This window comes from Giraffa tippelskirchi, chromosome 1 (assembly GCF_054371585.1).
Source record: "Giraffa tippelskirchi isolate mGirTip1 chromosome 1, T2T-mGirTip1v1.2.pri, whole genome shotgun sequence".
NCBI classification, from domain to species: Eukaryota; Metazoa; Chordata; class Mammalia; order Artiodactyla; family Giraffidae; genus Giraffa; species Giraffa tippelskirchi.
In genome coordinates this window covers 2,764,871-2,779,209 of record NC_137275.1, presented here as the reverse complement: position 1 = coordinate 2,779,209, position 14,339 = coordinate 2,764,871, and the positions used below count along the sequence as shown (strand labels likewise).

General features: G+C 64.3%; 1 protein-coding gene across 1 annotated transcript; it reads right to left on the bottom strand.

Annotated features, from left to right (window-relative positions):
- Positions 1-9,127: 9,127 nt before the first annotated feature.
- On the bottom strand, positions 9,128-12,912 carry HMX1 (H6 family homeobox 1). Its single transcript, XM_081574549.1, has 2 exons — positions 12,519-12,912; positions 9,128-9,780 (listed from the first exon to the last, which is right to left on the bottom strand). The coding sequence occupies exons 1-2, from the start codon at positions 12,910-12,912 to the stop codon at positions 9,128-9,130; spliced, it is 1,047 nt and encodes a 348-aa protein (XP_081430675.1).
- Between the last annotated feature and the right edge of the window lie 1,427 nt (positions 12,913-14,339).

The window sequence follows — 14,339 nt, the reverse complement described above, 5'->3', positions numbered from 1 at the left end:
CCTTGGACCGTGGGGTCAAGCCTCCCTCTCTGGGGCTGGGAGAGGTCTGCAGACACACACACACACAGAGGCACACATACACACACACACACAGACACACACGCACAGACACACATGCACACACACAGACACACACGCGTGCGCACACACAGACACACACGCACACACACATGCACACACGCGTGCGCACACACAGACACACACACACGCACACATGCGCACACACACACAGACACACACACGCACTCACACCCAATCCCCTGGTCTTCTTTTAGCCCTGAGAGCCCCAGGCTCAGATGACTGGGTGGGGGGAGGTCCTGGGGCCCAGTGCTTCCCTCCTCCCGGTCCTGCAGGAGGATGACTTCCAGTGAAGCGACTCTTGGGACGTCCCCGAGGAAAGTGGGAGGACAGCAGAGGGCACCAGCACGGGTCGTGGGCTGCTTCTGAGACGCATCCACCAAGGCCTCCCGGCCCCTTCCTCTCTTCCACTCCTGGGATGGGGCCTGCCCCCTGGCGCTGCAGGGAGACATGGCCTCGGGCTCCCAGAGTGCTTGTCTCTGCCTTTCCCGGGGCCGCATTGGGTGTATCTGTGAAATGGGCACAGGAAATGAGATTGAGACTGGCAAGGGTCCCTTGCAGGAAGCTGGAGATTTTCTGGGAAAGGGGCCCGGAGGCTGTCACCAACCGCCCCCCTCCCCCCACACACAGAGAAATGGAATATTCTTAAGGGGTCCCTGTCTACACAAAGAATTTGAATCATCACCAATCAGTGTGTCAGCATCAGTCTGGCGTCCCAACCTCTCCCATCCTGCAGCTGGCCAGACTGCCTTCAGGAGTCCTCCCCCACGCAGGACACTGAGGGGCTGGGGCTCTCCTCTCAGACCCCGGTGGGTCCCAGCCATTCCACAGGGCCTTAGAAAAGCCCAAGGTAGGCTCTCCACGGCGTGGGGACTTCCCAGGGGCAGCCTGGGTACAGAGGCACTGGCCACAACCCACGTTGGGGGACGGAGGTAGGGAAAGAAAGTCCGTCTGGGATAGGGAGAGGTGGGCTGGAGCGGAGGGAGAGGTGGGCTGGAGGGGGAGGGCGGTGAGGAGGGCTGGGAGTGGGAGGAACTGAACCGGAAGCCGCGCTCTTCTGAGCGGGCCAGCTGCCCTCACCCACCCGTCTTCCTAGAGCCCCGCCGAGGCAGCGGCCCGCACAGGGCTAAGCTCTCAGCACACACGCTGGCTTCTGTCATTTCCCGGCTGGAAAGAGTGCTGGAGCCAGCTCTGTCTTCCCCCACGCTGCAGTCTGCGTGGTCTGGGGTCGGGCGGGGCCTGAATCCTCCTTCACAAACCGGGGACACCACTCACCCCTCCAGGTTGGCGTGGGGACGCTGGAGACAACCTGGGTGAAGAGCTGGATCCGCTCCCTGCTCCAAGCCCCGCGGTAATGTGGATGTGAGCAGGGGCCATCCACCACGAGCTCCTGAAAGCAGCAGCGGAGCAGGGCCCCCTGGCCCAAGGCTCTGGGCCAGGGTCTGTGTCCACCTCTGGATGTCAAATCTCCAAGGCCAGTTGGGCGGCTGGAAAGGAAGAAGACCCGCGAGGGCTCAGGCGTCTCCCTCCTCTCCCGCCCCAGCCCCGGCCCCTTGGCTAGAGCTCACAGTTGCCTGTGGTGGGCGTGGGGGGCGGGGGAGGGACACAGGCTTGGGGACAGCCTGGGTCTCCTCTGGGAAGGAGGCAAAGGTCAGAGGATTTATGGGTTTGGGAGTGTGGGAGCTTGGGCCCTGGAGGGGCAAATGGCGCTGGCTTTTAGGGGTGCAGCTGTCGTTCGGGGGGCTAGGGTGGGCGGGCCCCCTCAGGCGTCCTGGAGCCCCAGTGCGATCATGACTAGGCCCGCGAATGGGGGCGGGAGCCACTTGATTCGGCGCTCAGGACCAAGCCGGGACCGCAGCGGCCTGCCCTGCACGGGCGGAAGGAAAGGGAACCTGTGAGTTGAGCGGGTGGGCGGTAGGCGGCCCGCCTTGCAGTCGGCGCGGAAGGCTGTGTGCCCAGCAGCAAGCCTTGAGCCCGCGCTCTTGCCATTAGGCCGCACGACCTTCACCACTGCCGCCTACCCACTCCATAGATGGGCAAGGTGAGCTCAGAAGGGGGAAACGACTTTCCCGCATCCACGCAGACGGCTGGCGAAGGCTGAGCACGGTTGGGCACTCTTAAATCCGCGCCCCTTCTTTCCGGGAGAGTAGAATGCGGGGGAGGGGTGACCCGAGAGCCGGACGGCACACAGCGGGGGGGAGATGCCCCCACCAAAGTCCGAGACTCGAGGCGAACCTCCGTCTCCACCTGCTCACGGCCGCCCGCAGCTCCTCTCCTCCCTGCGGGTTTAATACTGCCTCCTCGGAGAAGCCTTCGGGGACCCGGGAGAGCTCAGGCACCTCCCTCCTCCCCGGCCCCAGCCCCGGACCCCAGGGCTAGACCTCGGCGTCAGAGGTGCCGGCTCGGGGGGCGCGTGGACGCGCGCGCGGAGCCCGAGGGGGAAGGGGAGCGGGAAGGGGCGAGGTGAGAATCGAGGGGCGGGGCGCGAAGGCCGAGCCAGACTCCGAGACGCCAAGGCGACGCCAGGTGAGCCGGGCGGGGGGCGGCCGGGGCGCCGGCTGGAAGGGCGGAGGCGGGGCCGGAAGGCCTGAGGGGAGGGGGCGCCCCCCCAAGGCCACGGGCCCGGAGGGTCCACAGCGACGCCGGCCTAGCGCTCCGAAGCCCGGTGGCCCGGGAGCAGAAGGCGGCCGCTCAGCGCCGGCCGCCCGCCGGGTCCCGGGAGCCGCGGAGCTGGCGCCACTGCCCGTTTCCCTCCTTTAAGCTCGGTCAGCCCGGGGTAGGGGGGACACTTGGGCCGGACGAAGGGACAGCCTGGATCCAGAGCCCCCAGAGGGGCAGGCGCGGGATCCGGACACGAAGCGGCGACCCCGACTCCCAGCAGCCCGATCGAGGCGACGCGGGGCCTCGGCTGGTAGGGGGATCCTCGCGCCGCCGCGTCCGAGGGGCGCGCTCTTCCGCCCAGAAATAAACCTTTCAAGGGGGGGAGCCCAGGCTCCCCGACTCCTACCTGGGACAGTTCGGAGGGGGAGGTAATCGTGTCCCGGAGAGGGGGGCGATGGAGCCCAGCAGGCCGCGCGACAGCGGAGACGACGCACGGGCCGACTCCCCAGCCCCGGAGGAGGAAAGCATGCAGAGAAGAATGGAGACGCGGAGACCGAGACGCAGAGGCGCAGGCGACCGCAGCAGAGACGCGGAGTGGGCAGGGAAGAGCGCGGCCGGCCGGCCGGGGCCGAGGTCCTGCGGGTTGGCCTCGTCGGACCCCACTCCGGGGGGCGAGGGCAGCGAGACCCGGGGAGTCCGGCAATTCGGGGCTGGGTCGCCCGCATCCCAGAAGCCCCCCGCCCCGCCCCCGCATGGGCCTCGCGGGATCCAGCGTCGGCAGGGGCTCTCACAGCCTTAGGATGAGAGGGCGCACCGCGTCTCGCGTCTCCCGGGGATGGAGAGCGCCCTTCGGACCGCTCCGTCTCTCCAGACCGAGCTCCGAGCACGTGAGCCTCTCCCCCACATGCCCTCCCCGCCCCCCAGCCTTAGTCACCCCCCCACCTCACTTCAGTCCCAGTCTCGGCGCCGCGGACCCAGGGGCCGAGAGCGTCAAGGAAGCTCCGAGACACCGCACACGCGAACCCGCGGCCGCGGGGCTTAGTCCCCCGAACCCGCGGCAGGGTCGGACCTGGGACCTGGGCTGCGGGGGACCCCGGTCCGCGGGCGGGCGACTCCCACCGCGAGGGCCGGGAGGCGGCGCCAGCGACCCCTGGCAGCGCGGACCCGTCCTCCGCGGCTTGGAGGCCTCCCGGGCGGAGGTGATGGCGGCACCGGCGTTCGGGACCCAGAGGGGCGCCAGGACCAGTGGGGGAGAGATGTGGGCAGGGACAGGTTCCCGGAGACAGAGGTTGAAGACTTAATGAAGCATGTCTGCGGAGACCGAATTAATGAGCTTTAATGCGCACTTCGAAGTAAGGATGGGGAGAAAAAAAAAGCAAGAGGGGTGCAAACAAGGTCAGATGGCGACCCGTTGAAAATAAACCTGTAAGGAAAACGGCCCCGGGCGGAGAGTCCGCCTCTAGGAATACACACCCGTGACGTTTCCGCGAAGTCAGCTGTTAAAGCATTTTTATTATGGAAGTTTTCAAATATAAAACAAAATAGAGGAAGCCTTGAAATAAACACCCCTCCATGTACCCACCTCCATTCAACAATGATCAATGCCTGGCTAACCCTGTGTGTCTCCCTCTCGTATTTACTATTCAGTTAATCTGTTTGTTTTTGTTGCAGTGCTCTTCAAACAAACACAGGCACCACATCATTTTACTGATAAATATTGAGTGCGTCTTCAACTGATAAGTTTTTTAAAATTAACAATACAGCTATAAATCGCCTCACAATAAATCCACAGCTTCATCTCACACTTAGAAGCAGTTGACTTTTGATGGTGGAAACGCAGGCAAATTATTTCTGTTTTGACTTTTCTGCAATTGCCAGATAATCAGTAATAAGCATTATCACTTTTATAGCAAAACAAAAACTGAAGCCAACAGCTGTGAGAGCTGGTCAGGGCTGAGCCCTCTGCCCACCTGTTTGCTCTCCAGGTGGTGAACCCGGAGACTAACTCTTGGTTCCAGATCTTTCTCTTTGTATCTTTGGCGCAAGTGTCTGGATTCAAAGTTCAGTGTTATCAGAACAGGGTGGCCCCCTTTCCAGTCTACCCATACAGGAGTGTCTCTCTCCCCTGGAGAGAGCAGCCGGTCTTTGTGGGGTGAGCTGCCTTGGAACCCTGGCTTCAGGTGTCCCTCCTGCATAGCTAACGAAAGCAGGAGGCTAGGGATCCTTCTCTTGTGGATGCCCGCAGTGAGGGTGGCCAAAGGATATGATCCAGATGATTCTGGTTGGCCCCTGAGCGTGCAGGCCATCAGGGAGGAGTGACCCCAGGACAGGGCACCTGGCCTCTGTAGCAGCGCCAGGTGAGGGAAAGGGGATCTGGGCCGCATGGTCGAGTGACTTACTTCATGGAGTCCCTGCCTCGGGGTCTCTGACCTCAAAGCCCCAGTTTCCCTTTGGGAGAATCTCCAGGTGAGACCAGAAGGCCTTGAAGGATGGTTGGGAGATACCTATAGACAGGAGTGAGCGCGGAGCTGGCCCGGCCCTGGTGTCTCCCTCTCGGGCCCCAGCTGACCGCTCTCAGCCCCATCCTTCTCGCCCAGGTGGGCCACCTTCTGGGTAGGCTCAGAGGCCAAGACGCTGGGAAATCTTCTCCCCCTGAAGCCAACCTAAGCTTTGGGGGAGGAGGTGGGGAGGGGGCATGGACAGCCCCTGACCTGTATCAGATGAGGAGGGGAGACCCTGGGTGGGAAGGAGTCGGTGGATCCCCACGTGCCGAGTGCGGGTGGGAAACTGCCAGCTAGGGGAAGGGCAATTCCTGGAGAATTCGTCAGTCCCTCACCAGGGCTTTGGAGGAGGTGGGTGGAAGTGAGTTCAGGTGCTGCCTACTTGCTCTTTCAATCAGGATCTGGAGTGGCCAGGTGGGGCGGGGCGCACAGAGCAACCCAGTGGGGAGGAGAAGGAGGGGAGGGGAAGGGAGGGCTGTGGGGTGGGGAATGGTACCTGCCTGTCCCTTTCAGCAGGTCTGATTCTGCGCGAACTCGGTAGGGAAACTTGCAGGCCCGCCTAGGTGTTCAAAGCCTGGTAGACCCAGCTGGGCTCGGGGACTCTGCAGATGCACACCCTAGGCAACCCAGGGTGGGTGGATCGGGTTTCGTGTAAGGAGAAGCTAGCGTTGGAGGGCTGGAGAGGGCCAGCGCACGCGGGGCAGAAACAGAGCAAAGCCCTTCATCCCCCACCAGGAGCGGAGCCAACACCCACCTGGGTGAGGCCCAGCGGCGCTGATGGTGCTGCAGCTTGGAGCCCGGCTCCTCCATCCCCAGCCTGGCCCCCACCCCCTCGGGCTGCCGGTTCCGCCCCGGCTTCGCTGTGGTTTGTGCGGCCCCTGGTGGGACACTCCGCACGTTGGGTAATTACAGGGTAAAACCAGCTTCCCTGAGTCCCGCTGGCCCGATCCCCGTTTGGATCCACTTTCTGTACTTCAGCGTTAGGCTTCTAGCTCCCGATCCTTCCCTCAAAGCGGCACAAGCCTCCCTTCCACCTCCCGCTTCCTTCCCACCCAGCGGAGCTTGGAGCTGGCAGGCAAGGAAGCGGCTCTCCGGCCCACCTTGTCTCTGCCTCCGCGGAACCAGGCAGTCCTTCAGCCGCGCAGAAACCTCTCTGACCCCGGCGGCAGTCCCGGGCTAGGCGGCCAGGTTCGCTCCTTCCGGGTAGGCAGATCCGAGGGTCTGGACGCGGGGCCCACAGACCATCGCTGCTTGTGGCCCCGGTGCCACGCGGCTTTGCAGCCGGCCTGGAGACGTGGCTGGTGCTGACCGACCCGCTGCGGTGGCCGAGCCGCCTGGGGACGTGGGCACCACACGGTGCTCCGCTGCGCCCTACGGCCGGTATGGTCGCCACGACCTGGGGACTGCGCCAGCATGAGCCACCAGACAGTCGAATCCAACGGTTGCATCGCTGGCAACACCTGGGTTTGAATGATCCCATTCGTCCGAGTGCCCGGGATCCCGGAAGTTGCGGATCCCCCAGCTGCCGTCGTGTATACGCCCGCGGTGCCCCGGCGCGCGGTGCGGGCCGGGAGCACAGAGGCGCCGCACCGCCCGGCTCCCCGCCTGGTGCGCAGACGGGAACCTGCGCAGGCATGCTGGTGCACAGCTCTCGGAGAGCCGGCAAGGGGTATGTCTGCTGACCGTGTGAGGCCACTGCCAAAGGGACAGAGGGCCAGGGTCCCACGTGGAGCCGCAGCCAAGCGTGCGCAGAGGCCCAGCGAGGGCCCAGTGGGAGAGAGAGTAGGAGGAAGGAGAGATGCCACTGCTTCTCCAGAGGTCTTCTTGGCACACACTTCTGCCCGTGGCCTCTGGTCTGGACCAAAGGCCTCTGGAAATAGCTAGGAGTCAGCTCACTGTAGGGAAACAAATGGTAAGTCCCTCCTAACAAAGTCCAGTGAAATGATGGGGAAAGGGCAGCGCTCCCCTTCTCCAGAAACAGCAGACCCCACCCTCAAAGGGAGGAACTGCAGCAATGGGTGGGGGGCACACTGGAGGTGAGTTGTGAGGCTCTCATGGGGGCTGCCTGCTGGGGTCTGGCCCTGGACACTGGGGGCCTGAAGGTGGGGACCTTGGAGCCCAAAGAAGTGAGGACCACCTAGGCCATAGGATGCCCGCCCCCGCCGTCCCCCTGGAGGCTCCCCCTCAGCTTGCCAGAGCCCAGCCTCAGGGCACAGGAACCAACTGGAAGGGCTGGGGCAGGGGATGATTCTGGGTCAGGGAGCTGGACCGCAGGGGCAGACAGATGGACCTCCTCCCTCCCCTCCCCCGCGGGGAGACCCCCGTGGCGCCTTCTCCTGGGCTGTCTGGCGCCACCACTGAGAACTGCGAGGCCAGACCGAGGGACCGGGCTGTGCATCTCAGCCCGGGAATGTCTGCTCCACTCGAAGACCCAAAGCCAGCGGGATGGAGACAGGTTTCCAGGGGGTTCCATTCTGTCTCAGGAGCGACCCTTTCAAGCAACCTCAACCGAATGGCTTCTCTCCCCAGGCTTGGGCAGCACACCCCATAAAGCATCTTTCCCTCACATGGGAGACCACTGTCTCCGCCTGCAACAGGCTGGCTGCAGAGATCCAGCCACAGCAACGAGCGAAGCCATAAGCATTCGCTCAGAGCCCATAAACTCAGGACCTTGCCCAGGGTCTGAGTCCCTCAGTTCAAGAAGGACTGCAGATAGTCAAGGGGTGAGGCCCGAGCCAGAGAGCCCTGCTCCTCACCGGGCCTTGCTGGGCTATCTGGTGCCAGCGTTTTGTTTTGACCAAAAGAAGGAGCCCCTGTGTCAGAGATGACTCTCCCTGTGTCAGCTCTAGGACAAGGAGCTGTGGGCACAGGGGCCCACATAGCTGGCAGCCCCCTGGGCCAAGTGCATAGGCTGTGCCTTCACCCGACTCCTGACTTCTGGTTGTACTGAAGGTCCCAGAACTGAGCGACATGGGATGGGGGGGGGGGGTGTCCCTTCTTCCACTCTAGGTCCCTCTCCTCCCCAACCCTGACTTCCCCTAAGGCCTCGCTGGGCCTCTCTGTCCGGAGAAAGTGGGAGCTTGAGCCCGCAGGCCCCAGCTCCTGCTTGCCCTGCCCACCTACCCACCGGCCCCTGGCCATCACTGGAAGGTGCTCCGGGAGAGTGGGCATGGCGCCCACTACAGCGTGTCACCAGGGAGGAGCTCAGCCCCAGGGATCACAAAGCAGCAGCAACTGTCCAGAAAATGTCCCTTTTTATTCCATACGCAAATAAGTAGATTCGTTTAAAAAAAAAAAAAAAAGTCTTCGCCAGGATAACTAGGGACCGCAGCCCAGGAGAGAAGCCCTGCCTTCGGAATGGATGCTCTGACGGAAGTACCACCTGGCAGGATCTTCATCCCTTCTCTTCACCAGGATTCGATCCCTGGGAATCTCTCTCTCTCTGCCAGGACGCAAGGTCAAGGCCATCAGGCTGATCACGGTGCTCCGGAGGTCCCAGATGCATAGTCCGGGGCAGGGTCGTTGAGCTTGGTAGAGTGGGCCCTTCCACATAGCATCTTGGACAGCCTGGATTTGCTGTGGGCTGCGCCCAGCTGCTGGCTCCGGAGGGGTGTGAGCTGGGTTTGCTCAGAGGTTGAGGCCTGTCCCCTGGAGTGGGAGACCCTGGGCTGCAGGGCCGACTGTCTGTGATGCTGTCTTCTCAGTGGGGACCCAGGCTGGCGACTGTCTGGGGAGCCACAATCACCTGCGTCTCTGTTACATTCTGGCCGATCCTCGGACAGGTGTAGGGCATGGCCCCCCAGGCGGCAGCCTGCGCTCCGGAGGCGCAGGGGGTCCACCAGAGCGCCCCCCACCCCCCGATCGACCGAAGGACGCCCCCCCCCGGCAGGCGCGTCCACACAAGTCCCGATTGGCCTCGGGGCGTGGGCCCGGCGGGCCGGGGTTGCTCACACCAGGCCGGGCATCTGCGCCCGCAGGAAGGGCGCGGAGGCGGCAGCCGGGAAGGCGGCTAGCGGGTAGGCGAGGGCCCCGGAGAAGCCGAGCAGTGGCGGGGGCGGCGCGGGCGCGGCGGGGGCCAGCGGGAAGGGCAGCGCGGCGGTGGCGGCCCCGGTGGCAGGGGGGCTTTCGTGGTAGAGCACTGGCACGCGGACCAGGCGCTGCGTGCCCGGCGGGGACAGGCTGGCCGCCTCCAGCTCGGCCGCCAGCTGCCGCTTCCACTTGTTGCGGCGGTTCTGGAACCAGATCTTGACCTGCGTCTCGGTGAGTTGCAGGGACGCGGCTAGGCCGGCGCGCTCGGCGCTGCTCAGGTAGCGCTTCAGGTCGAAGGTGGATTCGAGCTGGAAGACCTGGCTGCGCGAGAAGACGGTGCGTGTCTTCTTCTTGCGGCCGCCGCCCCCGCCGCGGGCCTCCCCGGCGGCCGCCGCCGCCGCCGCCACGGGGGCCTCGGCCAGCTCCGCCGCCTCCTCCGCGCCGGCCGCCGGTCCCCGCGCCGCCAGCTCCGCCGCCTCTCGCTGCACCGCTCGCGGCCCGGAGCCCCTCGGCCAGGCGCTCTCTGAGCGGCCCATCTCCTCGCCCGTCTCCGGTGAGTCCCGGTCGCTGGCTGCAGGGGGGGAAAGAGGAGGAACGCAGGTTGGTTCTGGAGGCTGATTCCTACCCCTCGGAACATGTCGCTGAAGCCAGCTGCTCCCCGCACCCCGTGAGGTCTCCCACGACCACAGCAAGGAAACAGTCCCCAGACAGCTCCTCGGACGGCGGCAGGTCGTCCTCCACTACGCTCGCTAGATCTCACCCCCCAGAACCCAGAGAGGCTGGGCATCCAGAGGTGAACTTGAAGATCTGAGCGAGGCTCCAAACCAACACGCTGGGAACACACTCGCAACGCATCCACAGAGGGAAGGAAAAAGGGAAGAAGAGAAACACGGAAACACAAACAGAAACACACGAAAAAGACTGGCTCCCATATCCACTGGCTTCAAATCAAAACAACACACAACAGCCCCATGGGGTCACCTCACAGAGGAAAGAAAGGTCCTTCTGAGAAATATAAACCCGGGAAACCAGCACAGAGACCACCTCAGCCCTGGCACTCAGCCCTCCACCAAGACCCCAGACCCAGAAATAAAGACTTGCCATGATCCCTCCCCATTCACTCCTAAGAGAAGATGCAGAGTTCCCGCTTGCACAGAAACATTCCCATCGATGGAGAATAAGCGGATGCAGAGGATTGGCCAACAGAACTCCTCCCTGGTGACACGGGTGGCCTGTTCACCCCTGTTTCCTGTGCCCCTAATCCAGATGTCCACAGAGGTGTGCCCTCTCTGCCCGCAGTCAGCTCAGAGGGCATGCAGACAAGTGCAGCTCTGGCTGTGTAGAAACACTCGGCTCCCACACGCCACCCCAAGCCCATGAGGCCTTGGTTGAGCCTGTGTGTGTGGGTGTACAGAAGCCCACACAGCCCCCTACTCCAGCTCACGCTTCTAGAACCAAGCTCCACCCCCAGAGGTGAGGCGATGCCTCACCCCCCACCCCCAGGGCTGGCAAAGGATGATGGCTTCAGGTGAGAGAGCCTGCCCAGGACCCAGATGCTGGTCCAGACTCCCGAGCCCAGCTTGAAAAGGGGAAGCCGCCTGACTTCCCACAGTGTGAGCGCCCGGACACACTGGTGAGCTGCTGAGAGCAGCTTGGTGCATACGCCCCACACCCAGCAGCCGCGCAGATGTGCTGTGTCCCTGCCCAGTGCCGGGGGTGTGAGCCCTCACTGTGTCCAAAGAGGGGTCAGGTTCCAGGCTGGCATGTGCACCCCCGATATGGGGGGGTCCCCATATTCAGAGGCCCTTGTATTGCCACAGGAAGCTGAGCTGGGCCTGCTAGCTCTGGTACAAAAACAGGGACCCTCCAACCCGCATTATACGAACTAGGAAGGACCACATCTCTGGGGGCTGCTGGTGGGGCTGGGGCTGGGGAAAAACTCCAGGGGCAGGAGGGGAACACATTTCTCCCTGTGAGACCCTTTCAGAAACACCTCCAGAAGAGTACTACATTTGATCACTCAATTTCAGGGCCAATAACCGAAGAGGCCTGCTCAAGTTTCCTGGAAGCGAAATGAGGAGGGTAGGAGGTCCCAGGACCTTCTGGGCATAGGTTCGGAGAGGTGGGTCCCTTTGCAAAGCGCTCAGTCCTAGACCAGGGAGGGGGTTATCCAAGAGGTGACAGGGGTCTAAGCACCTACCCCCACCCACAGCACCCTTTTGTGCTAACTTTGGCTAGGGGCTGAAAGCACTGCAGAGCAGGAGCCTGACTCCTCCGTCGGCCTCACAGGGTACACTTTGGGGAGGGTGGGGGGACTGGCAAAGCCCAGGTCTGAGGCTAGCATAGCTTCCTAGTCCTGCTCCTGGGGGCCTTCCTCCAAAGGGCAGGTCCCCAAGGGAGGCAGCCACCGTGGGGAGGGGGAGAGCAGAACGCACCTCCAGACTGCCCCAGCAAGAGGGGTGAATGGGTTCTGGGGCTGAAAACCGCCACCCCCAGCCTCAGAGCTCTCAGCAGGGAACAAAGGCAAGGGAGGGGGAGGGGCAGAGAAAGGAGAGGGGGGCTTCGGAACACAGCCTCCTTGCCTGGCACAGCCACAGCCAGGGGGGCCGCGGAGACCCAACAGGGAGATCTAGGCCCCTGCCCCAGGCCCGGTCTGCGGCTGGCAGAGGAGATGGGGCTTTGTGGACACAGCTTCTGTGGAAGACCACCGTCCCCCACCCCGGCCTCCAGAGCAGGGGCTCCCCCCTCGCCATGCCCCCTTCATTTGCTGAGTCTGACTCTACTGCGTCTTCCGCCCCCTGTCCTTCCTCCCTTTATCTTTCCTCTATCTCCCCATCACTTACGGCTTTCTTTTCGGTTTTCTATTTTTCATCTTCTCTTTCCCCACCTCTCCTTCCTCCTCTCCCAACATCTCTCTTCTCTGCTCTTCCCTCTTCCTTTCTACCTCTCCCCACCGTGTCCCCCTCACATGTCCTGTTGTTCTCGGTTCTATTTCACCCTCCCTCTCTTTCCTCTTCTTAGCTGTTGTCCCCTGTCCCCAGATTGCTCTCCCAAGGCCCTCCAGAGCCTGGCCATGGGAGAAGCCCAGACCTTCCCAAAGCTTCTCCCTGCGTGGGGGACCCTGCCCTGGAGAATGGGCCTCCAAACCTGCTCAACCAGGGGCTCTCCCCACAGGACCCCAGACCCCACCACAGACACAGGAGGAGGGCGGCCCAGAAAGGGCGCCAAGGAAGCCGAAGTCCCGGAGCAAATGCGATGGGAAGAAGCCGGGCCCGCCACCCGGGCCACCCCTCCCCATGCCCCACTCACTGTCAGGGCTGAGGCCGCCTCCGTAGCCTCCGTGCGACCGCGAGTACCAGCGCGCGGCGCCCCCGCAGCCCAGCGCGTATGGCGGCCCAGGACCCGGGGGTGGCCGGGGACCGAGGCCCAGCGCGCCTGGCCCAAGCAGCGCGCGGGCCCGCGCCTCCCCGCTCGGCCCGGAGCCCGCGCGCAGCTGTCTCCGCCGCTGCAGCCGCCGCCGCCTGGCCCGCTCTGCGTCCTCGTCCTCCGGATCGTCGTCGTCGTCCTCCTCCTCCTCGCGGCCGCCGCCGCCCTGGGCCCCGCGCCCGGCGCCCTTGGCCTCGGCCGCCAGCAGGTTCTCGATGAGGAAGGAGGAGGCGCGGGCCGGCGTGGCGCGCCCGGGCTCCGTCAGCTCGTCCGGCATCGCGGCCGCGGGTCCGTCGGACTCTGTCCGGCTCCTCGGGGTTCTGGACGCCCGGGGCGCGGCCGGTCCGGGTCCCCGCTGGGGACCGTGGCGCGCGACTTTCTGGCGCACGCGCGGCCCGGCCCTAGAGCCGCTGCCGGGAGCGCTGGCGTCGGGCCCCGCGGGGCAGGCAGCGGCCTCCTCGCCGGACTGCGATCGGCCGGGAGCGGGTGCGTGCCGACAGCCGGCCGGGCAGCCGCCTCGCTCGCCTTTCCCGTTGCCGCGCTGGTCGCCGCCCGGGCCGGCCCCGCTGGGGGCGGGGAGGGCAGGGGAGGGGCCAGCAGGGGCGGGGCGGCGCGGGCCCGGCGGCCGCCGGCTCAGCTCGAAGACGCCGCGGGAGCTCCGCGCGCCGCCACTGCCCGGAGACGCCGCCCGGACCCAGGCGCGCAGGCAATCTTGCAGCCGAGGGCAGGCGGCCTGGGGCCCAGGCGTGGGGTCGCGGCCAGTCCGGCCCCGCGTGATGCATTCCCCGGGCCCGAGCCACCCGCGCCCTGGGGGTGGGGCGGGGGCGGGGCCTCGGCTGGGGGTCCACCCATTGGCTGCGGGTCCCCGATGAGAAACAGACTGGCCAATCACTGTCCGGCAAGGAACGTAATTACCTCGTCGCGGGGAGAGTGTTGGACCAAGCGTGAGGAACTGTGTGTGTGCGCGCGCGCGAGCGTGTGTGGTATGTGTATGTGTGCACGTGTGTGTGTGCTCGTATGTATATTTGTGCGTGTGTATACCGGGGCAGGAAGACGCGGGGTCTTCCAAGAAACCGCAAGAGAATGGGCTGGTCATTGTTTTTTTAAAGATCCCGGGTGTCAAAGCTGCACAATTGAGGCATATTTTAATATTTACACTTAATGAAATATGCTTTTAATGCCAAAAGGAGGGCTGTACGACAGAACTCTAGTTCTCAGACTCAGTCTCAAAATGTAAGGAAATGCTCCCCGCCACTCCCATTCCGCAGGGCCACGCGTTCGGGGTCACACCCCACGTCACGCTGAGTTGCGAGCGGGTCTCCAGCTCCTCCAGAGGCCCTGGCCTTGGTAGGGGAGCGAAAGCCACCACCCCTGGCCGCAGAGGTCTTGGGGGCAGGCCCGACCATAAAGCCGCGGGGAGTCCCCTCCCACTTCTGCCGCGGGGAGCGTGGCGACAACAGTGCATCGCGGCCCACGCCGTCGCCCTCGGCGCTGTGGCCGCTCAGGAGTAAAGCTTCTGACGGAGTCACCGTGTGGCAGCGCGGACGCGCGGGCGCAGCCGGCTTCACCAGACGCGGGTTATTGCGGACAGATACAGCTGCCTCCCAGGGCCAGCCGGGGGCCGCTTCCAACCGAGGGCAGCCCGCCGCCTCGATTTAGTTTTCAGAACAACCACGGTGGAGGGAGCATCAACCCCATTTTCCA

Bases quoted from the DNA above. Each gene is read 5' to 3' on its own strand.
- HMX1 (XM_081574549.1), bottom strand. From the start codon at position 12,912: ATGCCGGACGAGCTGACGGAGCCCGGGCGCGCCACGCCGGCCCGCGCC. The intron at 9,781-12,518 runs GTGAGTGGGGCA...CCCCCCCTGCAG, and splicing joins AGGCGGCCTCAGCCCTGACA to CCAGCGACCGGGACTCACCG.